This window comes from Anolis sagrei, chromosome 9 (assembly GCF_037176765.1).
Source record: "Anolis sagrei isolate rAnoSag1 chromosome 9, rAnoSag1.mat, whole genome shotgun sequence".
Classification (NCBI taxonomy): domain Eukaryota; kingdom Metazoa; phylum Chordata; class Lepidosauria; order Squamata; family Dactyloidae; genus Anolis; species Anolis sagrei.
Window position 1 is genome coordinate 8725877 of NC_090029.1, and position 27560 is coordinate 8753436.

The window sequence follows — 27560 nt, forward strand, 5'->3', positions numbered from 1 at the left end:
TGTGGGTTTTGCGGGCTGTATAGCCATGTTCCAGAAGCATTCTCTCCTGACGTTTCTCCCGAATCTATGGCAGGCATCCTCAGAGGTTATGAGATCTGCTGGAAACTAGAGTTTCTATATCTGTGGAATGATGTCCAGGGAGGGAGAAAAGACTCTTGTCTGTTGGAGGCAATTGTGAATGTTGTAATTGGCCAGCTTGATTAGCATTAAATGCCCTTGCAGCTTCAAAGCCCAGCTGGTTGCTGGCTGGGACGGTCCTTTGTTGGGAGGTGTTAACTGGCCCTCATTGATGCTTGTCTGGAATCCCCCTGTTGTCCCCAGGCAGCAACTAGCCAAGCAATTAAATCTTGCAACTGGCTACCTTGATTAACATTGAATGGCCTTGCAGCTTCAAGGCCTGGCTGGTTGCTGCCTGGGAGGATCCTTTGTTGAGAGATGTTAGCTGGCCCTGTTTGATTCATGTCTGGAATTCCCCTGTGTTCCCCAGGCAGCAACATCCTGGCAATTAACTGTTGCAATCGGCCAGCTTGATTAGCATTGAATGACCTTGTAGCTTCAAGGCTTGGCTGGTTGCTGCCTGGGAGGATTCTTTGTTGAGAGATGTTAGCTGGCCCTGTTTGATTCATGTCTGGAATTCCCTTAGGCAGCAACCAGCCTGGCAATTAACTGTTGCAATTGGCCACCTTGATTAGCATTGAATGTCCTTGCAGTTTCAAAGCCTGGCTGCTTGCTGCCTGTGAGGATCCTTTGTTAAGAGATGTTAGCTGGCCCTGTTTGATTCATGTCTGGAATTCTTCTGTGTTCCCCAGGCAGCAATAGCCTGGCAATTAATTGTTGCAATTGGCCACCTTGATTAGCATTGAATGTCCTTGCAGCTTCAAAGCCTGGCTGCTTGCTGCTTGGGGATCCTTTGTTGGGAGATGTTAGCTGCACACTTATACACATACAAAAGACATATATACAGATTGGCCACAGCAACGCATGGTAGGGGATAGCTAATAATAATAATAATAATAATAATAATAATAATATGTTGTATAATAATAATAATAATAATAATAATATGCTGTATAATAATAATAATATGCTCTTTAATAATAATATTAATATATTGTATAATAATAATAATATGGATAATAATATGGGTATGGATAATAATAATAATAATATGCTGTATAATAATAATATGCTGTATAATAATAATAATAATAATAATATGATATATTATAATAATAATATGCTGTATAATAATAATATGCTGTATAATAATAATAATAATAATATGCTGTATATATAATATAATATGTCACAGCAACGCATGGCAGGGGATGGATAATAATAATAATAATAATAATAATAATATGCTCTTTAATAATAATATTAATATATTGTATAATAATAATAATATGGATAATAATATGGGTATGGATAATAATAATAATAATATGCTGTATAATAATAATATGCTGTATAATAATAATAATAATAATAATATGATATATTATAATAATAATATGCTGTATAATAATAATATGCTGTATAATAATAATAATAATAATATGCTGTATATATAATATAATATGTCACAGCAACGCATGGCAGGGGATGGATAATAATAATAATAATAATAATAATAATATGCTGTATAATAATAATAATAATATGCTGTATATATAATATAATATGTCACAGCAACGCATGGTAGGGGATGGATAATAATAATAATAATAATAATAATAATATACTGTATAATAATAATAATAATAATATGCTATATATATAATATAATATGCCACAGCAACGCATGGCAGGGGATGGCTAATAATAATAATAATATGCTTTATAATAATAATAATAATAATAATAATAATATGCTGTATATATAATATAATATGCCACAACAACACATGGTAGGGGATGGCTAACAATATTAATAATAATAATAATAATAATAATAATATGCTGTATAATAATAATAATAATAATAATAATAATAATATGCTATATATATAATATAATATGCCACAGCAACGCATGGCAGGGGATGGCTAATAATAATAATAATATGCTTTATAATAATAATAATAATAATAATAATAATATGCTGTATATATAATATAATATGCCACAACAACACATGGTAGGGGATGGCTAACAATATTAATAATAATAATAATAATAATAATAATAATAATAATAATATGCTGTATAATAATAATAATAATAATAATAATATGCTATATATATAATATAATATGCCACAGCAACGCATGGCAGGGGATGGCTAATAATAATAATAATATGCTTTATAATAATAATAATAATAATAATAATAATAATAATATGCTGTATATATAATATAATATGCCACAACAACACATGGTAGGGGATGGCTAACAATATTAATAATAATAATAATAATAATAATATGCTGTATAATAATAATAATAATAATATGCTATATATATAATATAATATGCCACAGCAACGCATGGCAGGGGATGGCTAATAATAATAATAATATGCTTTATAATAATAATAATAATAATAATAATAATAATAATATGCTGTATAATAATAATAATAATATGCTGTATATATAATATAATATGTCACAGCAACGCATGGCAGGGGATGGATAATAATAATAATAATAATAATAATAATAATATGCTGTATAATAATAATAATAATAATATGCTATATATAATATATAATATGCCACAGCAACGCATGGCAGGGGATGGCTAATAATAATAATAATATGCTTTATAATAATAATAATAATAATAATAATAATATGCTGTATATATAATATAATATGCCACAACAACACATGGTAGGGGATGGCTAACAATATTAATAATAATAATAATAATAATAATAATAATAATAATATGCTGTATAATAATAATAATAATAATATGCTGTATATATAATATAATATGCCACAACAACACATGGTACGGGAATGGCTAATAATAATAATAATAATAATAATAATATGCTGTATATATTATATAATATGCCACAACAACACATGGTAGGGGATGGCTAATAATAATAATAATAATAATAATAATAATAATAATATGCTGGATATATAATACAGGGTTAGTCAAAATGAATAGGCCAGTGGAGCTGCTGTATCATGGGAGTGAATAGTCTTATTGGCCTATTCATTTTGACTAACCCTGTATAATATGCCACAGCAACGCATGGCAGGGGATGGATAATAATAATAATAATAATAATAATAATATGCTGAATAATAATAATAATATGCGGTATATATAATATAATATGCCACAGCAACACATGGCAGGGGATGGCTAGTAATAATAATAATAATAATAATAATAATAATAATAATAATATGCTGTGTGCTCCAGGGTACTAAGTGTCCTTTGCTACTTGGCTGCCATGTATTTATGGATTGCCCTCTTGCAATGTTTTGATGAGGAAGGCCAGCAAAGCCCAAATATGCCGGGCTTTGGAGCTAATGAAAGCCTAATCTTCCCGCAACCGCAGGGATGTTTTCTTTCCTTTCTTTTTGCTCGACTTCTCAAAGCCTTGGGTTTGATTTTAATGAGTAGCAGGCCAAGAGTCGGAAGACGTGTGCGTCCATCCGGTCCCCGTGTAGACAATCTTAATATGTTTCCGAAATCCGCCTTGGAGTGTGTGGCAGAATTAGGGGGGAAAAGGAGACTCCTTCCAAAGTAAATGGTGGGGAATGTCAAAAATAAAATGTCTAGACAGACAAGGGATTGAGCAAGATTTTGCAAAACCCGGTGCTTCCTTGCCATTTTTCTTCAGGTATGGGCAAACCCATGCCCGGAGGCCGTAAGCGGCCCTTTGGACTCTTTTCTCAGGATCTTATCTCTCTCACCATCCTATCTTTCCTCCTCTCCTCCCTTTTTCTCCTTCTCTTCCACCCTTTCATCCTTCCTTCTCTCTTTCCTCCCTCTTTCCCTCCCTCTCTCCTTTCACTACTTCCCTCTTTCTCCCTCCCTCCTTCCTTCCCTTCCACTCTTCCTTCTTTCCCTCTTTCTCCTTCCTTCCTTTTTCTTTCCTTCTCTCTTTTCTCCCTACCTCCATTCCCTTCCACCCTTTCGTCCTGCTTTCTTTCCTTCCTTCCTCCTGCCCTCCCTCCCTCCCTTCCATTTCACCCTTTCATCCTTTCCTCCCTTTTGTCTTTCCTTCCTTTTCGCTGTCCTTCCTCCTTAACTCCCTCTCGCTTTCCATCCTCTCCTTCCATCCTCTTGTCCTTCCTTCCCTCTCTCCCCTTTTCTCCTCTATTCCTTCCCTTTTGTCTTTCTTTCCTTCCCTCTTTTCTTTATCTTTCCCTTCCTCCTTCCTTCCCTCTCTCCCCTTTTCTCCTTCCATCCTTCCCTTCCTCCTTTTTGTCCTTCCTTCCTTCTCTCTTTCCTTTATCTTTCTCTTCCTTCCATCCTTCTCTTCCTCCCTTTTTTCTTTCCTTCTGTTTTTCCTTCCTCCTTTCCTTCCTGTTTTTTCTTCCTTTCCTCTTTCCTTCCTCCCTTCTGCCTTGTCTCCCTTTCTCCTTCCTTCCTTCCTTCCCTTTTCTCTTCCCTTCCTTCTCTCTTTCCTTTATCCTTCCCTTCCTTCCTTCCTTCCATCCATCCTTCTCTTCCTTTCTTCCTTCCTTTTCTTTTTTCTTCCTCCTTCCCTTCCTTCTCTATTTTCTTCCTTCCCTCTCTCTCTCTCTTTCTCCTTCCATCCTTCCCTTCCTCCCTTCCTTTTGTTTTCCCTTCCTCCTCCCCTTCTTTCTGTTTTTCCTTCTTTTCCTCTTTCCTTCCACCACCTTCCCTCTCTCCCTCTTCTTCCTTCCTTCCTTCCCTCCTTCCCTTTTCTTTTTTCTTTTTCTTCTCTCTTTCCTTCATCCTTCCCTTTTGTCTTTCTTTCCATCCGTCCTTCTCTTCCTCCCTCCCTCCCTTTTCTTTTTCCTTCCTCCTTCCCTTCTTTCTGTTTTTTCTTCCCTCTTTTCTTCCTCCCACCTTCCCTCTCTCCCTCATTCCCCTCCCTCCCTCTTCCCTTTTCTCTCTCTTTCTTCTCTCTTTCTTTTATCCTTTCCTTACTTCCTTCCATCCATCCATTCATCAATCCTTCTCTTCCTCCCTTTCTTCCTTCCTTTTCTTTTTTCTTCCTCCTTCCCTCTCTCTTTCTCCTTCCATCCTTCCCTTCCTTCCTTCCTTCCCTGCCTTTTCTTTTTATCTTTTTCTTCTCTCTTTCCTTTATCCTTTCCTTTCGTCTTTCTTTCCATCTGTCCTTCTCTTCCTCCCTCCCTCCCTTTTCTTTTTTCTTCCTCCTTTCCTTCTTTCTGTTTTTTCTTCTCTCTTTTCTTCCACCTTTCGTCTCTCCCTCATTCCCCTCCCTCCCTCTCTTCCTTCCCTTTTCTCTTTCTTTCTTCTCTCTTTCTTTTATCCTTCCCTTCCTTCCATCCATCCATTCATCCATCCTTCTCTTCCTCCCTTTCTTTCTTCCTTCCTTTTCTTTTTTCTTCCTCCTTCCCTTCCTTCTCTATTTTCTTCCCTCCTTCCTTCCTTCCTTCCCTCTCTCTCTCTTTCTCCTTCCATCCTTCCCTTCCTCCCTCCCTCCCTCCCTCCCTTCCTTCCTTCCTTCCTTCCTTCCTTCCTTCTGTTTTTCCTTCCTCCTCCCCTTCTTTCTGTTTTTCCTTTTTTCCTCTTTCCTTCCTCCCACCTTCCCTCTCTCCCTCTTCTTCCTTCCTTCCATCCATTCATTCCTCCATCCTTCTCTTCCTCCCTTTCTTTCTTTCTTTTCTTTTTTCTTCCTCTTTCCCTTCTGTTTTTTCTTCCTTCCCTCTCTCCCTCTTTCTCCTTCCTTCCCTTTCATCCTTCCTTCCTTCTGCCCCTTCCTTCCTCTCTTCCATTCCTCCTCTCAGGGAGTGCTAGCATACAACCCCCAAGTTAGAAAGTTTGCCGATGTCTGATCTACACTGTACCACATAAGCAGTTTGACACCACTTGCCGTGGATTCTTGGAAGTTGTCGTTTTACAAAGTCTTTCGCCTTCTCTGTAAACTACATATCCTAGGACCCCATAGCATTGAGCTGTGGCGGTTAAAGTGGCGTCAAACTGCATTAAATCTGCATTGTAGATGCACCTGAAGCTTACGCCTTCCTGCTCTGCGCCTTCTCTTCTTTTATCCTCGCCTGGCATGTAAACAGGATCTCAGAGTTTATCTCCTTGCGCAGCTCAGCTGACGCTATAATCCTTTAACGGCGGCAGGTTATTTATTTATTTGTCGTGTCAGAGCAACCAGTCCATTATATTACATTTCTAACAGAACAAAGCAAACAAACAGAAAAATACACAACTTGTGAGTTTGGTAGTCGGTTAAATGTCCTTTGACCTGTATCTGGCCACTTGGAATGCTTCTGGTGTTGCCGCAAGAAGGTCCTCCATTGTGCATGTAACGGGGCTCAGGTTGCATTGCAGCAGGTGGTCAGTGGTTTGCTCTTCTCCACACTCTCATGTCGAGGATTCCACCCTGTAGCCCCATTTCTGAAGGTTGGCTCTGCATCTCGTGGTGCCAGAGCGCAGTCTGTTCAGTGCCTTCCAAGTCGCCCAGTCTTCTGTGTGCCCGGGAGGGAGTCTCTCATTTGGTATCAGCCATTGGTTGAGGTGCTGGGTTTGAGCCTGCCACTTTTGGACTCTCGCTTGCTGAGGTGTTCCAGCGAGTGTCTCTGTAGATCTTAGAAAACTATGTTTAGATTTAAGTCGTTGGCATGCTGGCTGATACCCAAACAGGGGATGAGCTGGGGATGTCTCTGCCTTGGTCCTTTCACTATTGGCTGCTACTTCCCGGCGAATGTCAGGTGGTGCAATACCGGCTAAGCAGTGTAATTTCTCCAGTGGTGTAGGGCGCAGACACCCCGTGATAATGCGGCATGTCTCATTAAGAGCCATATCCACTGTTTTAGTGTGGTGAGATGTGTTCCACACTGGGCATGCATACTCAGCAGCAGAGTAGCACAGCGCAAGGGCAGATGTCTTCACTGTATCTGGTTGTGATCCCCAGGTTGTGCCAGTCAGCTTTCGTATGATATTGTTTCTAGCACCCACTTTTTGCTTGATATTCAGGCAGTGCTTCTTGTAGGTAAGAGAACGGTCCAGAGTGACTCCCAGGTATTTGGGTGTGCTGCAATGCTCCAGTGGGATTCCTTCCCAGGTCATCCTCAGAGCTCGGGATGCTTGTCTGTTCTTGAGGTGAAAGACGCATGTCTGTGTTTTAGATGGATTAGAGATCAGCTGTTTTTCCCTGTAATAGGCAGTAAGAGCACCTAGAGCTTCGGAGAGCTTCTGTTCTACAGTCTAAAAGCTCCCTGCTTGAGCGGTGATGGCACAATCATCAGCATAGATGAAACTCTCTGTCCCGTCTGGCAGTGGCTGGTCATTTGTGTAAATGTTGAACATGGATGGAGCAAGCACGCTCCCCTGAGGCAGGCCGTTCTTCTGTTTCCGCCATCTGCTCTCTGACCCTGGAACTCAACAAAAAAGCTCCTCAAACTCAACAAAAAAACGGCGGCAGGTAACGGCTACAAAGCAAAGCAGAGAAACTAGGGATGCATCTACACTGCTGATTTAATGCAGTTTGACACCAATTTAACAGGATACTCAATTGGAAGTGGGAGCAGGCTTGTTTTCCGCTGCCCTGGAGACTAGGGCGGTCTGAGGATATATATAAGGGCATTATTATACGGCAGTGTTGATCCAGCCTGTGTTTGGACGGCACCGCAATCCAGAATGGGCCCAAGGCAAGAAGGCAAGCGGCCAATTAATTATAGAAGTCCATATTCAGCTTAGACTGGTCTCACGAGCAGATGACCTGGATTTTCGATGCTGGGAATGTCATGACAGCTTGGTGCATTAAGGAATCGACCTGAATTATTTATGGCTCTTACAAGAAGGGAGGAAAAAAAACAACAGGTTCTTTCATTTGCTTTCATGGGACTGTCATCCGAGTCATTGGGATCTGCGGAGAAATTTCCAAGTCCTAAGCTTCCCAGGAAAGTTGGTCAGAATGAGACCGAGGGCCCCATCTACATTGCATTATATATGTGTTTCTCAACCTGGGTGTAGTGAAATTGCTACTCTATATTAAAGTTTTGGTGTATAGCTCTATGTTTACATATGGCAGATAGGGAAGAATCGGCACAGACAGGGTAGCAACAGCAGAGATAGGATTCATTTGCATATGTGAAGCCGATTGGTCATATGCAGATTAGTGTAGGACCGGGATTTGAAAAGGCTGCTAGGCCAAAATGACAGTTGGGACAGTTTGGAAATGACATTCCAAAGAGGCGGAGCCAAGGTTCTGAAAGAGGCAGTTAGAGTGACGGAGTTTGAAAATGACAGTTAGGAATCTGCGTGTGAAGAGGCGAGTTGGTTTTTGAGTGCAGTTATGAAGATGTGTTAAAGACTTCTGATACAGAGAAGCAGTTAGTTAAATAGAGCTCGAGTTTTAAGGAACATAAAGAAGGCTAGTGTTGCCTTAGTTCAGAATATAATTCAGTCAAGAGTGTGTAAAGCAAGTAACATGTTTGTGAATGTGAAACATTAATAGTTTATTCAGAAAAGTTAACCAAGTAAATGATACTGACTGTAAGCCTCAAGATTGCAACGAAACACAAATGTAACCACAAGCGTTGGAGCCAGAAGTTATAAATAAACTGTGTTACTTGGTTATACACAAGAGTGTTTCATTGCCTGTGATATAAAGTACAAAGGTTTAACAGCACACAGAAAGTCCCAGCCAATATAAAAGAAGAAACTGAATCAGTATAAGGCAGCAAAGACGTTTTTTTTTAAAGAGGAAATAGTCTCTCTCCCTCGCCTCACTGGGGGTCGGGACCCCTGGAGGGGTCGCAAGGAGGTGTCAGAGGGGTCACCAAAGACCAGCAGAATACACAGTATTGTCTGTTGGTCATGAGGGTTCTGTGTGGGAAGTTTGGACCAATTCTATGATTGGTGGGGTTCAGAATGTTCTTTGATTGTAGGTGAACTATAAATCCCAGAAACTACAACTCCCAAATGACAAAATCATATTTTTTGAGTGATGGTCACTCCTTGTGTTGTGAGACGTTTTGTTCCCAAATTTGGTGTGATTTGTTCATTGGTTCTTTTGTTTTTAAGGTACTCATTATGCACAGAGCATTTTTATAGATATAGATTATTATTATTATTATTATTATTATTATTATTATTATTATTACCATAGCACAGGTGGCAAGGGGGACAGGCCTGTGGAAAGTCCAGGGTGGGAGAAAGGACCCTTGTCTGTTGGAGGCAGGTATGACTGTTGCAGTCGGCTACCTTGATTAGCATTTAATTGCCTTGTAGCTTCAAAGCCTGGCTGGTTGCTGCCTGGGGAAAACAAGGAAATTCCAGAGAAGAGTCAGTCAGGGCCAGCTAATATCTCCCAACAAAGGATCCCCCAGGCAGCAAGCAGCCAGGCTTTGAAGCTGCAAGGCCATTGAATGCTAATCAAGGTAGCCATTTGCAACATTTAACGCCTCCCAACAAAGGATCCTCCCAGGCAGCAACCAGCCAAGCTTTGAACCTGCAAGGCCATTCAATGCTAATCAAGGTAGCCAATTGCAACATTTAATTGCCTGGTTGATTGCTGCCTGGGGAAAACAGGGGGATTCCAGACGATAATCAATCTGGGCCAGCTAACGCCTCCCAACAAAGGATCATCCCAGGCAGCAACCAGCCAGGCTTTGAAGAGGCAAGGCCACTCAGTGCTAATCAAGATTGCCAATTGCAACATTTAATTGCCTGGCTGGTTGCTGCTTGGGGAAAACAGCGGGATTCCAGACAAGAATCGGTCAGGGCCAGCTAACACCTCCCAACAAAGGATCATCCCAGGCAGTAACCAGCCACGCTTTGAAGCTGCAAGGCCATTAAATGCTAATCAAGGTAACCAACTGCAACATTTAATTGCCTGGCTGGTTGTTGCCTGGGGAAAACAGGAGGATTCCAGACATGAATCAATCAGGGCCAGTTAACACCTCCCAACAAAGGATCCTCCCAGGCAGCAACCAGCCAAGCTTTGAAGCTGCAAAGCCATTCAATGCTAATCAAGGTAGCCAATTGCAACATTTAATTGCCTGGTTGGTTGCTGCCTGGCGAAAACAGGGGGATTCCAGACAAGCATCAATCAGGGCCAGCTAACACCTCCCAACAAAGGATCATCCCAGGCAGCAACCCGCCAGGCTTTGAAGAGGCAAGACCATTCAATGCTAATCAAGGTAGCCATTTGCAACATTTTAATTGCCTGGCTGGTTGCCACCTGGGGAAAACAGGGGAATTCCAGACATGAATCAATCAGGGCCAGCTAACACCTCTCAACAAAGGATCCTCCCAGGCAGCAACCAGCCAGGCTTTGAAGAGGCAAGGCCATTCAGTGCTAATCAAGGTAGCCAACTGCAACATTTAATTGCCTGGCCGGTTACTGCCTGGGGAAAACGGGGATTCCAAACAAGAATCAATCAGGGCCAGCTAACACCTCCCAACAAAGGATCCTCCCAGGCAGCAAGCAGCCAGGCTTTGAAGCTGCAAGGCCATTCAGTGCTAATCAAGGTAGCCAATTGCAACATTTAACACCTCCCAACAAAGGATCCTCCCAGGGAGCAACCAGCCAGGCTTTGAAGATGCAAGGCCATTCAATGCTAATCAAAACAAGTTCCCAGCCGACTGAAGCAAATCATGGGGGTATTTTGCAATTTTTAGCTTCCCAAACTGAGGTGAGTAAACGGGTTGAAGTCACTGCAAATATCATTTTAATCATTACTGAACCGGAATGTGGGACGAGAGGATGTTTGCACGTCTGTGAGTACATTTCTGAAAAGTGTAAGATAAGAACGCCTTGGGATCGGATCAGGAAGATGAACACCAGACATTCTTAAGGCCGCTGAACTTGACTTTTGTGTACATATACACAGATGCAGATATTCCAAAATCTGGGGGGGGGGGGGGGATCCAAGGGTTTTTTGTTCCCAAGGCTTTCAAATAAATAAAGAGATACTCAACCTGTGCCATAAGGGCGGTTGCTAGGTGAAGTAGCCTTCTGTGATGTCACTGGATTGGCTGTTGCTAGGTAAAGGATTGACTGTCACTAGGTAAAGTGGTCCTCCGATGTCACTGGACTGGCTGTTGCTAGGTAAAGATTTGGCTGTCAATAGGTGAAGTGGCCCTCTGGTGTGACTGGATTGACTGTTGCTGGATAAAGGATTGACTGTCACTAGGTGAAGTGGTCCTCTGATGTCACTGTACTGGCTGTTGCTAGGTAAAGTATTGGCTGTCACTAGGTGAAGTGGCCCTCTGATGACACTGGACTGGCTGTTGCTAGGTAAAAGATTGGCTGTCAGTAGGTGAAGTGGCCCTCTAATGTGTCTGGATTGGCTGTTGCTAGGTAAAGGATTGACTGTCACTAGGTGGAGTGGCCCTCTGGTGTGACTGGATTGATTATTGCTAGGTGAAGTGGTCCTCCGATGTCACTGGACTGGCTGTTGCTAGGTAAAGATTTGGCTGTCAATAGGTGAAGTGGCCCTTTGATGTGTCTGGATTGGCTGTTGCTAAGTAAAGGATTGTTATCGAGCTCTTTTAGGGGGGCCCTCCCAAATAGGAGAGCCCAAGGACCGCACCAAAAAGGGTCCTGGGAACCTTGGTGAGATTTGTCCGGAAGCCAATCCAAGAGCGCAAATCTAAAAGCAAATCAGCTCACCAGAGGCGAAAGGAGTCCAGGATCGAGGCGTTTATTTGCGATTCAGCTGAATGGATGCATTACAGGAATCGTTCCACTGCAAAGCATGCCGGGGTACAGTGATGCAGGCATATTTATACAATTTTTGAAAACCCAGAGTTCAACCCTTCTGCCCCGGCTCCTCTGATGTTCCCCGCTGTGATTGGGTGATGGGCGGACACCTGGGAAGCAGCCCTCCCGCCCCTGGCGCCTCTGTACCAATCAGGAAGCTCCAGTGGTCTGTAGGATCCAATGGGGAGACCTCTGTCACATGGTGGCGACAGCCAATCAGGAGAAATGGGGGCGGGATGAGGGAGCACAAAGGAATCTGGGAAAGGAATCTGCAGACAAAGGAATGCCATGTGCTCAGCGAAACAAAGGAAAAATGTCTCCAGATGTTTGGTAAACAAAGGCTTTCCTGTCCTTGATGAGTCTGGCAGGGAATTTGAATAGGCTAGATCGATATCGGACCACCCGGAGGGTCAACAATATCTGGGTGAATTAATCAGTCTCTTTTTCCGAAGCTCTGCTGACCCTTGTTCCTTCGCTGGCCATGCTCCGAGGGCTAGGGTTGGGGCCAGCAGCATTGTCCATGCAAAATGAGTCAATCAATGGGTGATTTGGGGGAAAGAGGCTTGGGCTCTGTCCCCAGGCAGTTCCTGGTCACGCTGGTTTTCTTGTGGGGCGAGGGTCAAGGGGGTGAGGATACAGAGGAGTTCGTAGGGGTTACATATTTCATATTCATAAACCATAGGCATCACCAGTATACAGGCATTCCATATATCACCACCCACCACCCATCCCAACCCCAATCCACAGTAATAAGAAAATATTTTATTCATTTCATAAAAAGAGAGAGGAAAGAAATAGAAGTCCCAAAGTCTGGACGGAAGGGTTTTGGGTGCAGGGGCCAGTCCATGCATCAGGCTGGCCACCAGAAGATCAGTCCAAGGTCCGGGTTGGTCAACAGAAGATTGGCTCCTTCTAGGAACAGGAGCTGGAGCTGAAGGGGGAGCTGGGTTGGGTAGTAGCAGAGTCCATAGTCCAGTGCACAAGCCAGAGAATTCACAAAGAGGAAACAGGAACCCAGTTATGTGTGCTGGGTCAGGAAGCAACAGAATCCATTGTCTGGCCCTTGGCGAACTATAAATACTTGGGGGGGGGGGGATGCTTGGCATCAGGATTGACTGTCAATAGGTGAAGTGGCCCTCTGGTGTGACTGGATTGGCTGTTGCTAGGTAAAGGGTTGACTGTCACTAGGTGAAGTGGCCCTCTGGTGTGACTGGATTGGCTGTTGCTAGGTAAAGGATTGACTGTCACTAGATGAAGTGGCCCTCTGGTGTGATTGGATTGACTGTTGCTAGGTGAAGTGGTCCTCTGATGTCACTGGACTGGCTGTTGCTAGGTAAAAGATTGACTGTCAGTTGATGAAGTGGCCCTCTGATGTGTCTGGACTGGCTGTTGCTAGGTAAAGGATTGGCTGTCAGTAGGTGAAGTGGCCCTCTGATGTGTCTGGATTGGCTGTTGCTAGGTAAAGGATTGTCTGTCAATAGGTGAAGTGGCCCTCTGGTGTGACTGGATTGACTGTTGCTAGGTGAAGTGGTCCTCTGATGTCACTGTACTGGCTGTTGCTAGGTAAAGGATTGGCTGTCAGTAGGTGAAGTGGCCCTCTGATATCAGTAGATTATCTGTTTCTAGGTAAAGGATTGAATGTCACTAGGTGAAGTGGCCCTCTAATGTGTCTGGGTTAGTTTTTGCTAGGTGAAGTGGTCCTTTGATGTCACTGTACTGGCTGTTGCTAGGTAAAGGAGTGACTGTCAGTAGGTGAAGTGGCCCTCTGACATGTCTGGATTGGCTGTTGCTAGGTAAAGGATTGACTGTCACTAGGTGAAGTGGCCCTCTAATGTGTCTGGGTTAGTTTTTGCTAGGTGAAGTGGTCCTTTGATGTCACTGTACTGGCTGTTGCTAGGTAAAGGATTGACTGTCAGTAGGTGAAGTGGCCCTCTGACATGTCTGGATTGGCTGTTGCCAGGTAAAGGATTGACTGTCACTAGGTGAAGTGGCCCTCTGGTGTGACTGGATTGACTGTTGCTAGGTGAAGTGGCCCTCTGATGTCACTGGACTGGCTGTTGCTAGGTAAAAGATTGACTGTCAGTTGATGAAGTGGCCCTCTGATGTGTCTGGACTGGCTGTTGCTAGGTAAAGGATTGGCTGTCAGTAGGTGAAGTGGCCCTCTGATGTGTCTGGATTGGCTGTTGCTAGGTAAAGGATTGTCTGTCAATAGGTGAAGTGGCCCTCTGGTGTGACTGGATTGACTGTTGCTAGGTGAAGTGGTCCTCTGATGTCACTGTACTGGCTGTTGCTAGGTAAAGGATTGGCTGTCAGTAGGTGAAGTGGCCCTCTGATATCAGTAGATTATCTGTTTCTAGGTAAAGGATTGAATGTCACTAGGTGAAGTGGCCCTCTAATGTGTCTGGGTTAGTTTTTGCTAGGTGAAGTGGTCCTTTGATGTCACTGTACTGGCTGTTGCTAGGTAAAGGAGTGACTGTCAGTAGGTGAAGTGGCCCTCTGACATGTCTGGATTGGCTGTTGCTAGGTAAAGGATTGACTGTCACTAGGTGAAGTGGCCCTCTAATGTGTCTGGGTTAGTTTTTGCTAGGTGAAGTGGTCCTTTGATGTCACTGTACTGGCTGTTGCTAGGTAAAGGATTGACTGTCAGTAGGTGAAGTGGCCCTCTGACATGTCTGGATTGGCTGTTGCCAGGTAAAGGATTGACTGTCACTAGGTGAAGTGGCCCTCTGGTGTGACTGGATTGACTGTTGCTAGGTGAAGTGGCCCTCTGATGTCACTGGACTGGTTGTTGCTAGGTAAAGATTTGGCTGTCAGTAGGTGACGTGGCCGTCTGATATGTCTGGATTGGCTGTTGCTAGTTGAAGTGGCCCTCGGACGCCACTAGACTGGCTGCTGCTAAGTAAAGGATTGGCTGTCAGTAGGTGAAATGGCCCTCTGATGTGTCTGGATTGGCTGCTGATAGGTAAAGGATTTACTGTCACTAGATGAAGTGGCCCTCTGGTGTGACTGGATTGACTGTTGGTAGGTGAAGTGGTCCTCTGATGTCACTGTACTGGCTGTTGCTAGGTAAAGATTTGGCTGTCACTAGGTGAAGTGGCCCTCTGATATCACTAGATTGTTGCTAAGCAAAGATTGATTGTTACTTGGTGAAGTGGCCCTCTGATGTGTCTGGATTAGCTTTTGCTAGGTGAAGTGGTCCTCTGATGTCACTGGACTGGCTGTTGCTAGGTAAAAGGCTGGCTGTCACTAGGTGAAGTGGCCCTCTGATGTCACTGGGAAAGAAAGGTGACATGAAAATGAAGGGAAGGGAGGGAGGAAGGAAATAGTCATATTGACGTGGTGAGGTTGGCCTTTTCAGAGCTGAAGAAGGGAGAAAGAAGGCAGGCAGTGATCGCAATGCCGGTCTCGAGGATTTCGGATAAGGGACACTCAACCTGCTTTTTTGGGGGGGAGATGAAGAAGTTGAAAGCGTGCACTTCCTTTTGACGACCTTGTTGTCCTTTTCAGGAGCCTTTGCCAAGGTGAAGGAGAGCCAGCGGATGAGCGACGAAGGCCGGATGGAGCAGGACGAGGCGGACGGGATCCGGAAGCGCTGCCGCGTGGTGGGCTTCGCTCTCCAGGCGGAGATGACCCACTTCCACGAGCGGCGGGTCTCGGACTTCAAGAAGATGATGCAGTCGTACCTCAAGCAGCAGATCCTCTTCTACCAGAGGGTCAGCCAGCAGCTGGAGAAGACCCTGCGCATGTACGACAACCTCTAGCCGCCCCCTCCGCTCGCCCTTCCCGGAATAAACAAACGCCGGCCCTTTAAGGCCAGGGACATCGTGCTCTCAACTTGGGCAACCTTCGGCCCTCCAGGTGTTTTGGACTACAACTCCCACTATTCCTAACAGCCGGTAGGCTGTTAGGAATTGTGGGAGTTGAAGTCCAAAACACCTGGAGGGCCGAAGGTTGCCCATGCCATGTTCCAGAAGCACTCTCTCCTGACGTTTTGCACACATCTATGGCAGGCATCCTCAGAAGTTGTGAGGTCTTTTGGAATTTAGGAAAATAAGTTTTAATATCGGTGGAATGATGTCCAGGGAGGGAGAAAGGACTCTTGTCTGTTTGAGGCAAGTGTGAATGTTGCAATTGGCCAGCTTTATTAGCATTGAATGGCCTTGCAGCTTCAAAGCCTGGCTGGTTGCTGCCTGGGAGGATCATTTTTTGGGAAGTGTTAGCTGGCCCTGATTGATTCATGTCTGGAATTCAGGTAATTAAATACTGCAATTGGCCAGCTTGATTAGCATTGAATGGCCTTGCAGCTTCCAAGCCTGGCTGGTTGCTATCTGGGAGGATCCTTTGTTGGGATATGTTAGCTGACCCTGATTGATTCATGTCTGGAATCCCCCTGTTTCCCCCAGGCAGCAAGCAGCCAGGCAATTAAATGTTGCAATTGGCTACCTTGATTAGCATTGAATGGCCTTGCAGCTTCAAAGCCTGGCTGGTTGCTGCCTGGGAGTATCCTTTGTTGGGAGATGTTAGCTGGCCCTGATTGATTCATGTCTGGAATTCCCCTGTGTTCCCCAGGCAGCAACCAGCCAGGCAATTAAATGTTGCAATTGGCTACCTTGATTAGCATTGAATGGACTTGCAGCTTCAAAGCCTGGCTGGTTGCTGCCTGGGAGGATCATTTGTTGGGAGGTGTTAGCTGACCCTGTTTTATTCTTCTCTGGAATTCCCTTGTTTTCCAGACAAGAATAAATCAGGGCCATCTAACACCTCCCAACAAAGGATCATCCCAGGTAACTACCAGCCAGGCTTTGAAGCTGCAAGGTCATTAAATGCTAATCAAGGTGGCCAACTGCAACAGTCATACAAAGAGTTCTTTCTCTCACCCTGGACATTATTCCACAGATACATAAACCCTATTATCCTAGTTTCCAACAGACCTCACAACCTCTACCATAGATGCAGGTGAAACGTCAGGAGAGATGCTTCTGGAACATCGCCAGACAGTCCGGAAAACTCACTGCGACCCAATGGTCGCGACGGATTGGAGGAGGACGAATGGGACACCAAGGCGATTCCAAGGAATGGGACTTCCTTCCACGTCAAGACAGGGTCTTCCAGCTTTCCCGGCTGCAGTGTTTACAAAAAGAGACCTCAAAGCGATCTCGTATCAGGAACTTCGAAACGGGACGCTGTATTCGTTGTATTCGGATTGGGGACCCCCCTTCTCCACTTCCCTCTCTTTCTTCTCAGGCTTGATTTTTCTAGAATGACACCATTGAAGAGATCATAAACACCCCCTTCTTCTCTTTCCCCCAAATCAGTGGAATCAGGATCACTTTGCACACTTGGAGATCTAGAACATTTGTGAGGGCAAAGGGTAGATTTCTATTTTTGGCACACCAAAACGGATCTTTTAAAGAACTGCCACACATCTTTGTACATGAAGATAACTGTGGAATTGTTGTTATTTTTTTTTGTATCCTGAGTTCAAAAACAACACTTGGAAATGGCTTTTGTATATCTTCCTTTATTTCTGGGGTTCGGTTGCAGGTGAGATTGTTTCGTTGCTTTTTGCACCAAAGCGGCGGTGAATGTGGAGCGAGGCAACACAAACAAACAAAACAAAACAAACAAACAAAAACAAATAAGGTAAAGTACAGGTTTCCTATTGACGTTAAGTCTAGTCGGGTCCGATTCTGGGACTCCGGCGGTGCTCATCTCCATTTCTAAGCCGAAGAGCCGGCATTTTGTCACGAATGACTTTTCAATGGGTTGTTGTAGTTTTTTCCGGGTTATATGGCCATGGTCTAGAGGCATTCTCTCCTGACGTTTCGCCTGCATCTATGGCAAGCATCCTCAGAGGTCGTGAGGTCTGTTGGAACAAGGAAAAAGGGTTTATATAACTGTGGAATGACCAGGGTGGGACAAAGGACTCTTGTCTGCTGGAGCTAGGTGTGAATGTTTCAACTGACCACCTTGATTAGCATTTGATTGCATGGAGCATTCTTTTGTTGAGAGGTGATTAGATGTCCTTGTTTGTTTCCTCTCTGTTGTGCTGTTGTAATTTTAGAGTTTTTAATACTGGTAGCCAGACTGACCTTGAAGGAGCTGGGGGTGGTGACGGCCGACAGGGAGCTCTGGCGTGGGCTGGTCCATGAGGTCACGAAGAGTCGGAGACGACTGAACGAATGAACAACAACAAAGCCAGACTGGAAACCATGAAAATGAACAAAATCTGGCTACCAGTATTAAAAAGCTCTAAAATTACAACAGCACAACAGAGAAGAAACAAACAAGGGCATCTAATCACCTCTCAACAAAAGTTTGCTCTAGGCACTGTCAGGCCATTATATGCTAATCAAGGTGGTCAGCTATTCTTGCTCTGCAGTGAAGCCATTGGTTTCCAGGTGGAAGGCGGTCTCGGTCGGGGTTGTCTTGACGCGCCTTCCTCTTGGCACTTTTTTCCCTTTCGCCCTCCATTCGTGCCTCTTCAAATTCTGCAGCACTGTCGGTCACAGCTGACCTCCAGCTGGAACGCTCACAGGCCAGGGCTTCCCAGTTCTCAGTGTCTATGCCAGAATTTTTAAGGTTGGCTTTGAGCCCATCTTTAAATCTCTTTTCCTGTCCTCCGACGTTCCTTTTTCCATTCTTGAGTTCGGAGTAGAGCAACTGCTTTGGGAGACGGTGGTTGGGCATCCAGACAAAGTGGCTGGTCCAGCAGAGTTGATGGCGGAGGACCATCGCTTCAATGCTGGTGGTCTTTGCTTCTTCCAGTATGCTGACGTTTGTCTGCCTGTCTTCCCAAAAGATTTGCAGGATTTTCCGGAGGCAGCGCTGATGGAATCGTTCCAGGAGTTGCATGTGACGTCTGTAGACATCACATAGCTCCATACATCCTTCCATTCATTCCCACACATCGTATAATCAAATCCACATTTATCAACTCTGCAATGATATTTTTGTGACAATTGTCCATAGACGCCTCCAAGGTCAGGTGGCCAGCATGACTGCACAGAGCGCTGTTACCTTCCCATCACACTGGTGCCCATTGATCTACTCACATGTATATGTTTTCGCATTGCTAGGTTGGCAGAAGCTGGGGCTAACAGTAGGAGCTCACTCCGCTCCCTGGATTCGAACCACCGATCTTTTGGTCAGCAAGTTCAGCAGCTCGGCGGTTTAACTCGCTGTGCCACTGGGAGCTCGTAAAAAAACAAATAGGAATTTCAAATGCAGTGACACGCTGCATTGTTTTGCCAAGTTGCAAAGGAAAGATTATCGTTCTCTCTTGCACATACTATCGATTCATTCCAAGGAGCTAGTCCTCACTGTTACCACAATTTTAGGCATATTTAAAGCTATTAAGGAAGGCATTTTTGGAGAGAAGTGTGTGGAGCGTAACGTCTTTCTTTCTGATGTTTTGTTTCTTCGAGACTCCTGAACCAAAGGAAGGAATTTTTGGAAAGGCATCCGGAGCAAGGGCACGTCCTTTAACATAAATTGTTTTCGGCCTTGGGGGAGAGAAAGGAGCCGTCGCTGTCAACACCCACTGGGTCATAAATGGGCCGAGTGCGTGGGGTTTGTTTTCACAGGGAAATGTTGGGAATCAATTGAAAGCACAGAAAGGAAACCAGGCTTGGACTTCGTCCAGAACGTCATTCCGAACCAGAAAAACAGCAGCTCGAGAGGCCTGAAAAACATAACACTGATCAGAAGAAGAGCGGAAGAATAAGTGCAGTTTCACACCACATTGACTGCCATGGCTCAACGCCGTGGGATCGTGGGAGTTGTAGTTTTACCATTGACTTAGTCTTATTATTATTATTATTATTATTATTATTATTATTATTATTATCTTTTTAAAAAGTGCTGGACTTGGCAGGTAATATATAGAGGTTTTTTGGAGGTAGGTGCAATGTGCAGACAATCCTAAATCTCTAACAAAGTGCATTTGGGACATGATGCCAGGAGTTTCCTATGCTAGAAAGGCACACTGGAATAGCCAGGTCTTCAGGCTCTTCCTAAAGACTGCCAACGTTGGGGCATGTCTGATGTCCTTGGGGAGAGAGTTCCAGAGTCGGGGGGCCACCACAGAGAAGGCCCTGTCCCTCATCCCCACCAAATGTGCTTGAGACGCAGGTGGGATCATGAGCAGGGCCTCTCCAGATGATCAAAGGGAATGTGTGGGTTCATATATGGAGATGCGGTCACGTAGGTAGACAGGTCCCAAACCGTTTAGGGCTTTGTAGGTGAGCACCTGCACCTTGAATTGGGACCGGAAGATGAACGGCAACCAATAGAGCTCCTTAAACAGGAGGGTTGACCTCTCTCTGTAAGGAGCGCAAGTTAACAACCTGGCCGCCAACCGTTGAACCAGTTGGAATTTCCAAGCCATTTTCAAGGGCGGCCCCACGTAGAGCGCATTACAGTAGTCCAATCTAGAGGTGACCAGGCCATGGACCACCCCAGCCAGATCAGCCTTTACGAGGTACGGTCGCAGTTGGCGCACAAGTCTTAATTGTGCAAAGGCCCTCCCGGCCACCACTGACGCCTGAGCCTCAAGCGTAAGTGATGAGTCCAGGAAGACCCCCAAACTGCAGACCTGTGACTTCAGGGGGAGTGTAACCCTGTCCAGCACAGGTTGCCACCCTATACCTTGGTCCGGTTTACGATCGACCAGGAGGACCTCTGTCTTGTCGGGATTGATCTTCAGCTTGTTTATCCTCATCCAGATGCCAAAGAGTGTTGGCGTCACACTAAACCACAACATCCACGGTGGTTCAAGTGGTGTCAAACGGCTTCCTCCAAATAAAATCCTAGGGTACATCTCAGTGCTGTTTGGGGAGGAGGACAATTTGTGGGACGTATAATATTTGGACTGCCACGGCTCAATGCAATGCGATCCAGGGAGTTGTACTTTAGGGAGGCACCGTCACTCTTTGGCAGAAAAGGCAAAAGATCTTGCGAAACTACAACTCCCAGGTTTCCACAGCTGGGCTTTAGCAGAGCTGGTTAATCACCAGCAGCAATACACCCAACCTTCAGCCCAGATCACTGCTCACCTAAACCTGTGTTTCTCAACCTTGCTGATGTTGCAACCCCTCCCACCATTCATAATAGCCTCAGGCCCTTTCCTTTCCCCCCTCTGCCACTTCAGTTGAGTGCCGGGCCCATAACCAATGTTAGGTCACTGAGTAGACCAGGCATGGGCAAATTTGGCTCTCCAGATGTTTTGGACTTCAACTCCCACCATTCCTAACAGCCTCCAACCCCTTCCTTTTCCCCCTCAGCCGCTTCAGCTGAGTGCTGGGCCCATAACCAATGTTAGGTCAGTGTGTAGACCAGGCGTGGTCAAACATGGGCCTTCCATATGTTTTGGACTTCAACTCCCACCATTCCTAACAGCCTCCGACCCCTTCCTTTCCCCCCCCTCAGTCACTTAAGCTGAGTGCTGGGCCCATAAGCAATGTTAGATCAGTGAGTAGATTAGGCATGGGCAAACTTGGACCCTCCAGATGTTTTGGACTGCAACTCCCACCATTCCTAACAGGCTCAGGCTTTTTCCTTTCCCCCCACAGCCGCTTAAGCTGAGTGATGGGCCCATAACCAATGTTAGGTCAGTGTGTAGACCAGGCGTGGTCAAACATGGGGCTTCCAGATGTTTTGGAATCCAATTCCCACCATTCCTAACAGCCTCAGGCCCTTTCCTTTACCCCCTCAGCCGCTTAAGCTGAGTGCTGGGCCCATAACCAATGTTAGGTCAGTGTGAAGACCAGGCATAGGCAAACCTGGGTCCTCCAGATGTCTACACATTGACCTAACCTTGGTTATGGGCCCAGTACTCAGCTTACGTAGCTGAGGAGAAAAAGGAAAGGGCCTGAGGCTGTTAGGAATGGTGGGAGTTGGAGTACAAAACTTCTGGAGGACCCAAGTTTACCCATGCCTGGTCTGCACACTGACCTAACATTGGTTATGGGCCCAGCACTCAGCTTAAGCAACTGAGGGGGAAAAGGAATGGGCCTGAGGCTGTTAGGAATGGTGGGAGTTGAAGTCCAAAACATCTGAAGGGTCCAAGTTTGCTGATACCTGGTCTACACACTGACCTAACATTGGTTATGGGCCCAGCACTCAGCTTAAGCAACTGAGGGGGGAAAGGAATGGGCCTGAAGCTCTTAGGAACGGTGGCAGTTGAAGTCCAAAACATCTGAAGGGTCCAAGTTTGCTGATACTTGGTCTCCACACTGACCTCACATTGGTTATGGCCCAGAACTCAACGTAAGCGAATAGTGGCCCCAAGTTTGCCCATTCCTGGTCTACACACTGACCTAACCTTGGTTATGGGCCCAGCACTCAACTTAAGCAGCTGAGGAGGGAAAGGAATGGGCCTGAAGCTGTTAGGAATGGTGGAAGTCCAAAACATCTGAAGGGTCCAAGTTTGCCGATACCTGGTCTACACACTGCCCAAAAATTGGCTATGGGCCCAGAACACAGCTTAAGCAATTGGAGGCCCCATGTTTGCCAATGCCTGGTCTACACACTGACCTAACATTGGTTATGGGCCCAGCACTCAACTTAAGCAGCTGAGGGGGGGGGGGGAGAGAAATGGGCCTGAAGCTGTTAGGAATGGTGGGAGTTGAAGTCCAAAACATCTGGAGGGCCTAATTTTGCCCATGCCTGGTCTGCACACTGACCTAACATTGGTTATGGGCCCAGAACTCAGCTTAATTGACTGGAGGCCCCAAGTTTGCCCATTCCTGGTCTACACACTGACCGAACATTGGTTATGGGCCCAGCACTCAGCTTAAGTGGCTGAGGGGGGAAAGGAAAGGGCCTGAGGCTGTTAGGAATGGTGGGAGTTGAAGTCCAAAACATCTGAAGGGTCCAAGTTTGCTGATACCTGGTCTACATACTGACCTAACATTGGTTATGGGCCCAGAACTCAGCTTAAGCGACTGGAGCCCCCAAGTTTGCCCATTCCTGGTCTACACATTGACCTAACATTGGTTATGGGCCCAGCACTCAGCTTAAGTGACTGAGGGGGGAAAGGAAAGGGCCTGAGGCTGTTAGGAATGGTGGGAGTTGAAGTCCAAAACATCTGGAGGGCCCAAGTTTGCCCATGCCTGGTCTACACACTGACCTAACATTTGTTATGGGCGCAGCACTCCATTTAAGCGACTGAGAACGAAAGGAAAGGGCCTGAAGCTGTTAGGAATGGTGGGAGTTGAAGTCCAAAACATCTAGAAGGCCCAAGTTTGCCCATGCCTGGTGCAGATGCCTCCTATCCTCCATCCTTGAATTGCTGCCTTCTTTTGTCTTCAAGCACAGAGTATTTTTCAGGCAGGATAGCAACCGAAATTCTCTCTGAAAGCCAGGCCACAAATAACAGGGAGCTGGAAGGAATGTTAAACGGAAACAGGCTCGCACCACACTTTGCATTCCTATTTTGGGCTTTGGGAGGCCAGCTGGGCTTGTAGCTCTTCCCTGTAGGCAAGGGATGCTTTCTTGAAAAGGATTTCGGAGAAGGGATGCTCAACCTGTATAGGCTTTGTGCATTATTTTTTGTGCATCAGGCTCAAACCTTTGTTATTCCATCGATTCACAGCAGGCTGGATTGGAGCACGATTGCTCCGGCCTCATTACCATGCCTTGCGTATTAGAGGGAACAGTTTGAGCTGGTTTCCTTTGACGTTTCTGTCCAATCGATTGGATCATAATGCAAGCTCGTGCCAATTCCTCTATTGATTGTATCGATTGTTCCATTTGTTTCGGGGTTAATATGGAATCGGTGTCTCTTTGTGCTGGTACGGCAAATTTTATTTGCTTTGTATTAAATGTTTGCTTGCAGTGCAAGGTTCCAGGAATTCTGCAGATAGGTGGCTTCCTTTGGTTGCATTCATAGGGCAAGTCACCTGCCTATCATCGTTAAGTTTTGGTTCCGCCCCTTGCTCAGGGCAATTGGGAAGTTAGTTAGTCTCAGCAAGGAAAGCTAATGTACAGGGAGTGTGCAAGCTTCCCGTGTACAAAAGCTTCAACCCTTAAGACTTTCCGGGGGGGGGGGGGGGACAGTCTTAAGAGCATCCAAAGATTCCCAAAGATTCCCAGGGAAACAGCCCTAATGCTCTGAGGAATTTCAGAGGGAAAAACAGCTTTGAATATCAAAGAACTCGAGCTGAAAAGACTACAGGCCTTGCTGGTAGGTCCACTCGGTGCTTTGAGACGCAGTTCAACCCGGTAGTGGAGCCCACATCAGTTAGGTTTAGCTTAAGCAGCTGGGGGGGGGGGGAAGAAAGGGCCTGAGGCTGTTAGGAATGGTGGGAGTTGAAGTCCAAAACATCTGGAGGGTCCAAGTTTGCCCATGCCTAGTCTACACACTGACCTAACATTGGTTATGGGCCCAGAACGCAACTTAAGCAGCTGAGGGGGGAAAAGAAAGGACCTGAGGCTGTTAAGAATGGTGGGAGTTGAAGTCCAAAACATTTGGAGAGCCTAAAGTTTGCCCGTGCCTGGTGTAGACCCAGATAATCCACTTCCAAGCAGTGTGGATCCATTCTTAGCAGTGGTAATAATAAGACCATTTGTTCCGGATAGTCAGGAATGTTGTTTGCATCAGAACCTCAAACCCAGGAGGGTGTCAAGAGGAAGGATGCAATCCATCAGGTCTGGACGCTTCTCCTTTCTTGCTGACCTTTCATTATTCTAGAGGATTTCGTCCTAGCAGATAACATCCCTGAGATTATTTTACCAAAGGGTTGAAGGACCTCTGGGACGGAAGAGCCATCCAGAGACAGGAAAAATGGGTCAAGGAGGGCCTGGAGTTGGAACAACATGTTGCACTTCATGGCCACTTCCTATTGAATAAAGGCTGATTGATGGAAGGGTGCGTCTACATAGCAGAACTGATGCAGCTTAGTGCCACTTTGATTGCCATGGCTCAATGTGTTTGGGAAGGGAAGGATGGAAGGAGAAAGAGGGAAAGAGGAAAGGAGGGAGGAAAGGGGGGATGATGGAAGGAGAAAGAGGGAGAAAGGGAGGCAAGAGGGAAGGAAGGACAAAAGGGTGGAACGGATGGATGGAAGGAGAAAGTGGAAGAGATCGAAGCAGGGAGGAAAGAGTGCAGGAAGGAAAGACAAAAGGGAAGGAAGGAAGAATTAAAGGGTGGAAGGGAAGGATGGAAGGGAAGGAGGAAAGAGAGAAGGAATGGCGAAAGGGAGAAAGGGAAGCAGGACGAAAGAGGGGAGGAAGGACGAAAGGGAGGAAAGAGGGAAGGATGGAAGAGGAAGAGAGGGAGGCAAGAAGGAAGGAAGGATGAAAAGTTGGAGGGGAAGGATGGAAGGAGAAAGAAGGAGGAAAGAGAGGGAAGGGAAAAGGAAGGAAAGAGAAAGAAGGAAAGACAAAAGGGAGGGAAGGGTAGAAGGGAAGGAAGGAAGGACAAGAGGAATGAAAGAAAGAAGGAAGGGGGGAAGGACAAAAGAGGAAGGGAAGGATGAAAGGAGAAAGAGGGAGAAAGCAAAGGAGGGAGGAAAGAGTGCAGGAAGGAAAGACAAAAGGGAAGGAAGAATTAAAGGGTGGAAGGGAAGGAGGAAAGAGAGAAGGAAGGACGAAAGGGAGGAAGGGAAGGATGGAAGGTTAAAGGGAGAAAGGGAAGCAGGACAAAAGAGGGGAGGAAGGACGAAAGTTAGGAAAGAAGTAAGGAAAGAAGAAGAAAGAGCAAGAGAGGAAGGCGAGAAGGAAGGAAGGATGAAAGGTTGGAGGGGAAGGATGGAAGGAGAAAGAAGGAGGAAAGAGAGGGAGGAAAAAAGGAAAAAAAGAGAAAGAAGGAAAGACAAAAAGGAGGGGTGGAAGGGAAGGAAGGGCAGGAGGAAAGAAAGAAGGAAGGAAGGACAAAAGAGGAAGGGAAGGATGAAAGGAGAAAGAGGGAGAAAGCAAAGGAGAGAGGAAAGAGGGCAGGAAGGAAAGACAAAAGGGAAGGAAGGATTAAAGGGTGGAAGGGAATGATGGAAAGAGAGAGGGAGGAAAGGGAGGGAGGGAAGGAGGAAGGAAAGAGAGAAAGAAGAAAAGACAAAAGGGAAGGAAGGACAAAAGAGTGGAGGGAAGCATAGATGGATGGATGGATGGATGGATGGAAGGAAGGAAGGAAGGAAGGAAGGACAAAGGGTGGAGTGGAATGGAGGGAGGGAGAAAAAGGGAAGGGAGAGAGGAAAGAGAGAAGGAAGGAAGGAAGGAGAAACAGAAAGAGAGAGGGAAGGAAGGATGAAAGGGTGGAAGGGAAGGGAGGAGGGAGGAAAAGGGAGGTAAGGGAGGTAGAAAGGGAAGGGTGGAAGGAGAAAAAGAGGGGGAAGGGGGGAACGTAAGGAGGAAGGAAGGTAAGGAGGAAGGAAAGAGAAAGAATGAAAGACAAAAGGGAGGAAAAGAGTGGAAGGGAAAGGAAGGGGGGAAGGAAGGGCAGGAGGTAGGAAAGAAAGAAAGAAGGAAGGATGAAAGGGTGGCAGAGAATGTAGGGAGGGAGAAAAAGGGATGGGAGGGAAGAAAGAGAGAAAGAAAGAAGGAAGGAGAAACAGAAAGGAAAGGAAGGATGAAAGGGTGGAAGGGAAGGAAGGAGAGAGGGAGAAAAAGGGAGGTAAGGGAGGTAGGAAGGGAAGGATGGAAGGGGAAAGAGAGGGGGAAGGGGGAACGTAAGGAGGGAGGAAGGAAAGGAGGAAGGAAAGAGAAAGAATTAAAGACAAAAGGGAGGAAAAGAGTGGAAGGGGAGGGGAGGAAGGAAGGGCAGGAGGTAGGTAAGAATGAAAGAAAAGGATGAAAGGGTGGAAGGGAATGTAGGGAGGGAGAAAAAGGGAGGGGAGGGAGGAAAGAGAGAAAGAAGAAAGGAAGGAAGGAAGGAGAAACAGAAAGAGAGAGGGAAGGAAGGATGAAAGGGTGGAAGGGAAGGAAGGAGAGAGGGAGAAAAGGGAGATAAGGGAGGCAGGAAGGGAAGGATGGAAGAAGAAAGAGAGGGGGAAGGGGAGAACTTAAGGAGGGAGGGAGGTAAGGAGGAAAGAAAGAGAAAGAATGAAAGACAAAAGGGAGGGAAAGGGTGGAAGGGAAGGGGAGAGGAGAGGAGGAAGGAAGGAAGGGCAGGAGGTAGGTAGGAAAGAAAGAAAGAAAAGGATGAAAGGGTGGAAGTGAATGTAGTGAGGGAGAAAAATGGAGGGGAGGGAAGAAACAGAGAAAGAAGGAAGTAGAAACAGAAAGAGAAAGGGAAGGAATGGTGGAAGGGAAGGAAGGAGGGAGAAAAAGGGAGGTAGGAAGGGAAAGATGGAAGGAGAAAGAGAGGGGGAAGGAGGGAACGTAAGGAGGGAGGACGGTAAGGAGGAAGGAAAGAGAAAGAATGAAAGACAAAAGGGAGGGAAAGGGTGGAAGGGGAGGGGAGGGCAGGGGAGGAAGGAAGGATGGGAGGGAGGGAGGGAGGGAGGGAGGGAGGGAGGGAGGGAGGAAAGAAAGAAAGGAGGTTGAAAGGGTGGAAGGGAATGTAGGAAAGGAGAAAAAGGGAGGAAAGGGAGGAAAGAGAGAAAGAAGGAAGGAGAAACAGAAAGAGAAAGGGAAGGAAGGATGAAAGGATGGAAGGGAAGGAAAGCGGGAGAAAAAGGGAGGTAAGGGAGGTAGGAAGGGAAGGAGGAAGCAAAGAGAAGAAGGAAGGATGAAAAGGTGGAAGGGAAGGAGAAAGAGGGAGGGAA

At 45.7% G+C, this 27560-nt stretch overlaps 1 protein-coding gene across 1 annotated transcript in view; it reads left to right on the forward strand.

The window, feature by feature from the left end:
* The window catches only part of SNX33 (sorting nexin 33), a 42362-nt gene extending 25002 nt beyond the window's left edge, over positions 1-17360 (forward strand). Inside the window, exon 3 of the mRNA XM_060755737.2 lies at positions 15364-17360. Within this exon, the coding sequence (XP_060611720.2) occupies positions 15364-15617 (254 nt within the window). The 3' untranslated portion in view covers positions 15618-17360. The remainder of the gene's footprint in view (positions 1-15363) is intronic.
* Positions 17361-27560: the final 10200 nt, after the last annotated feature.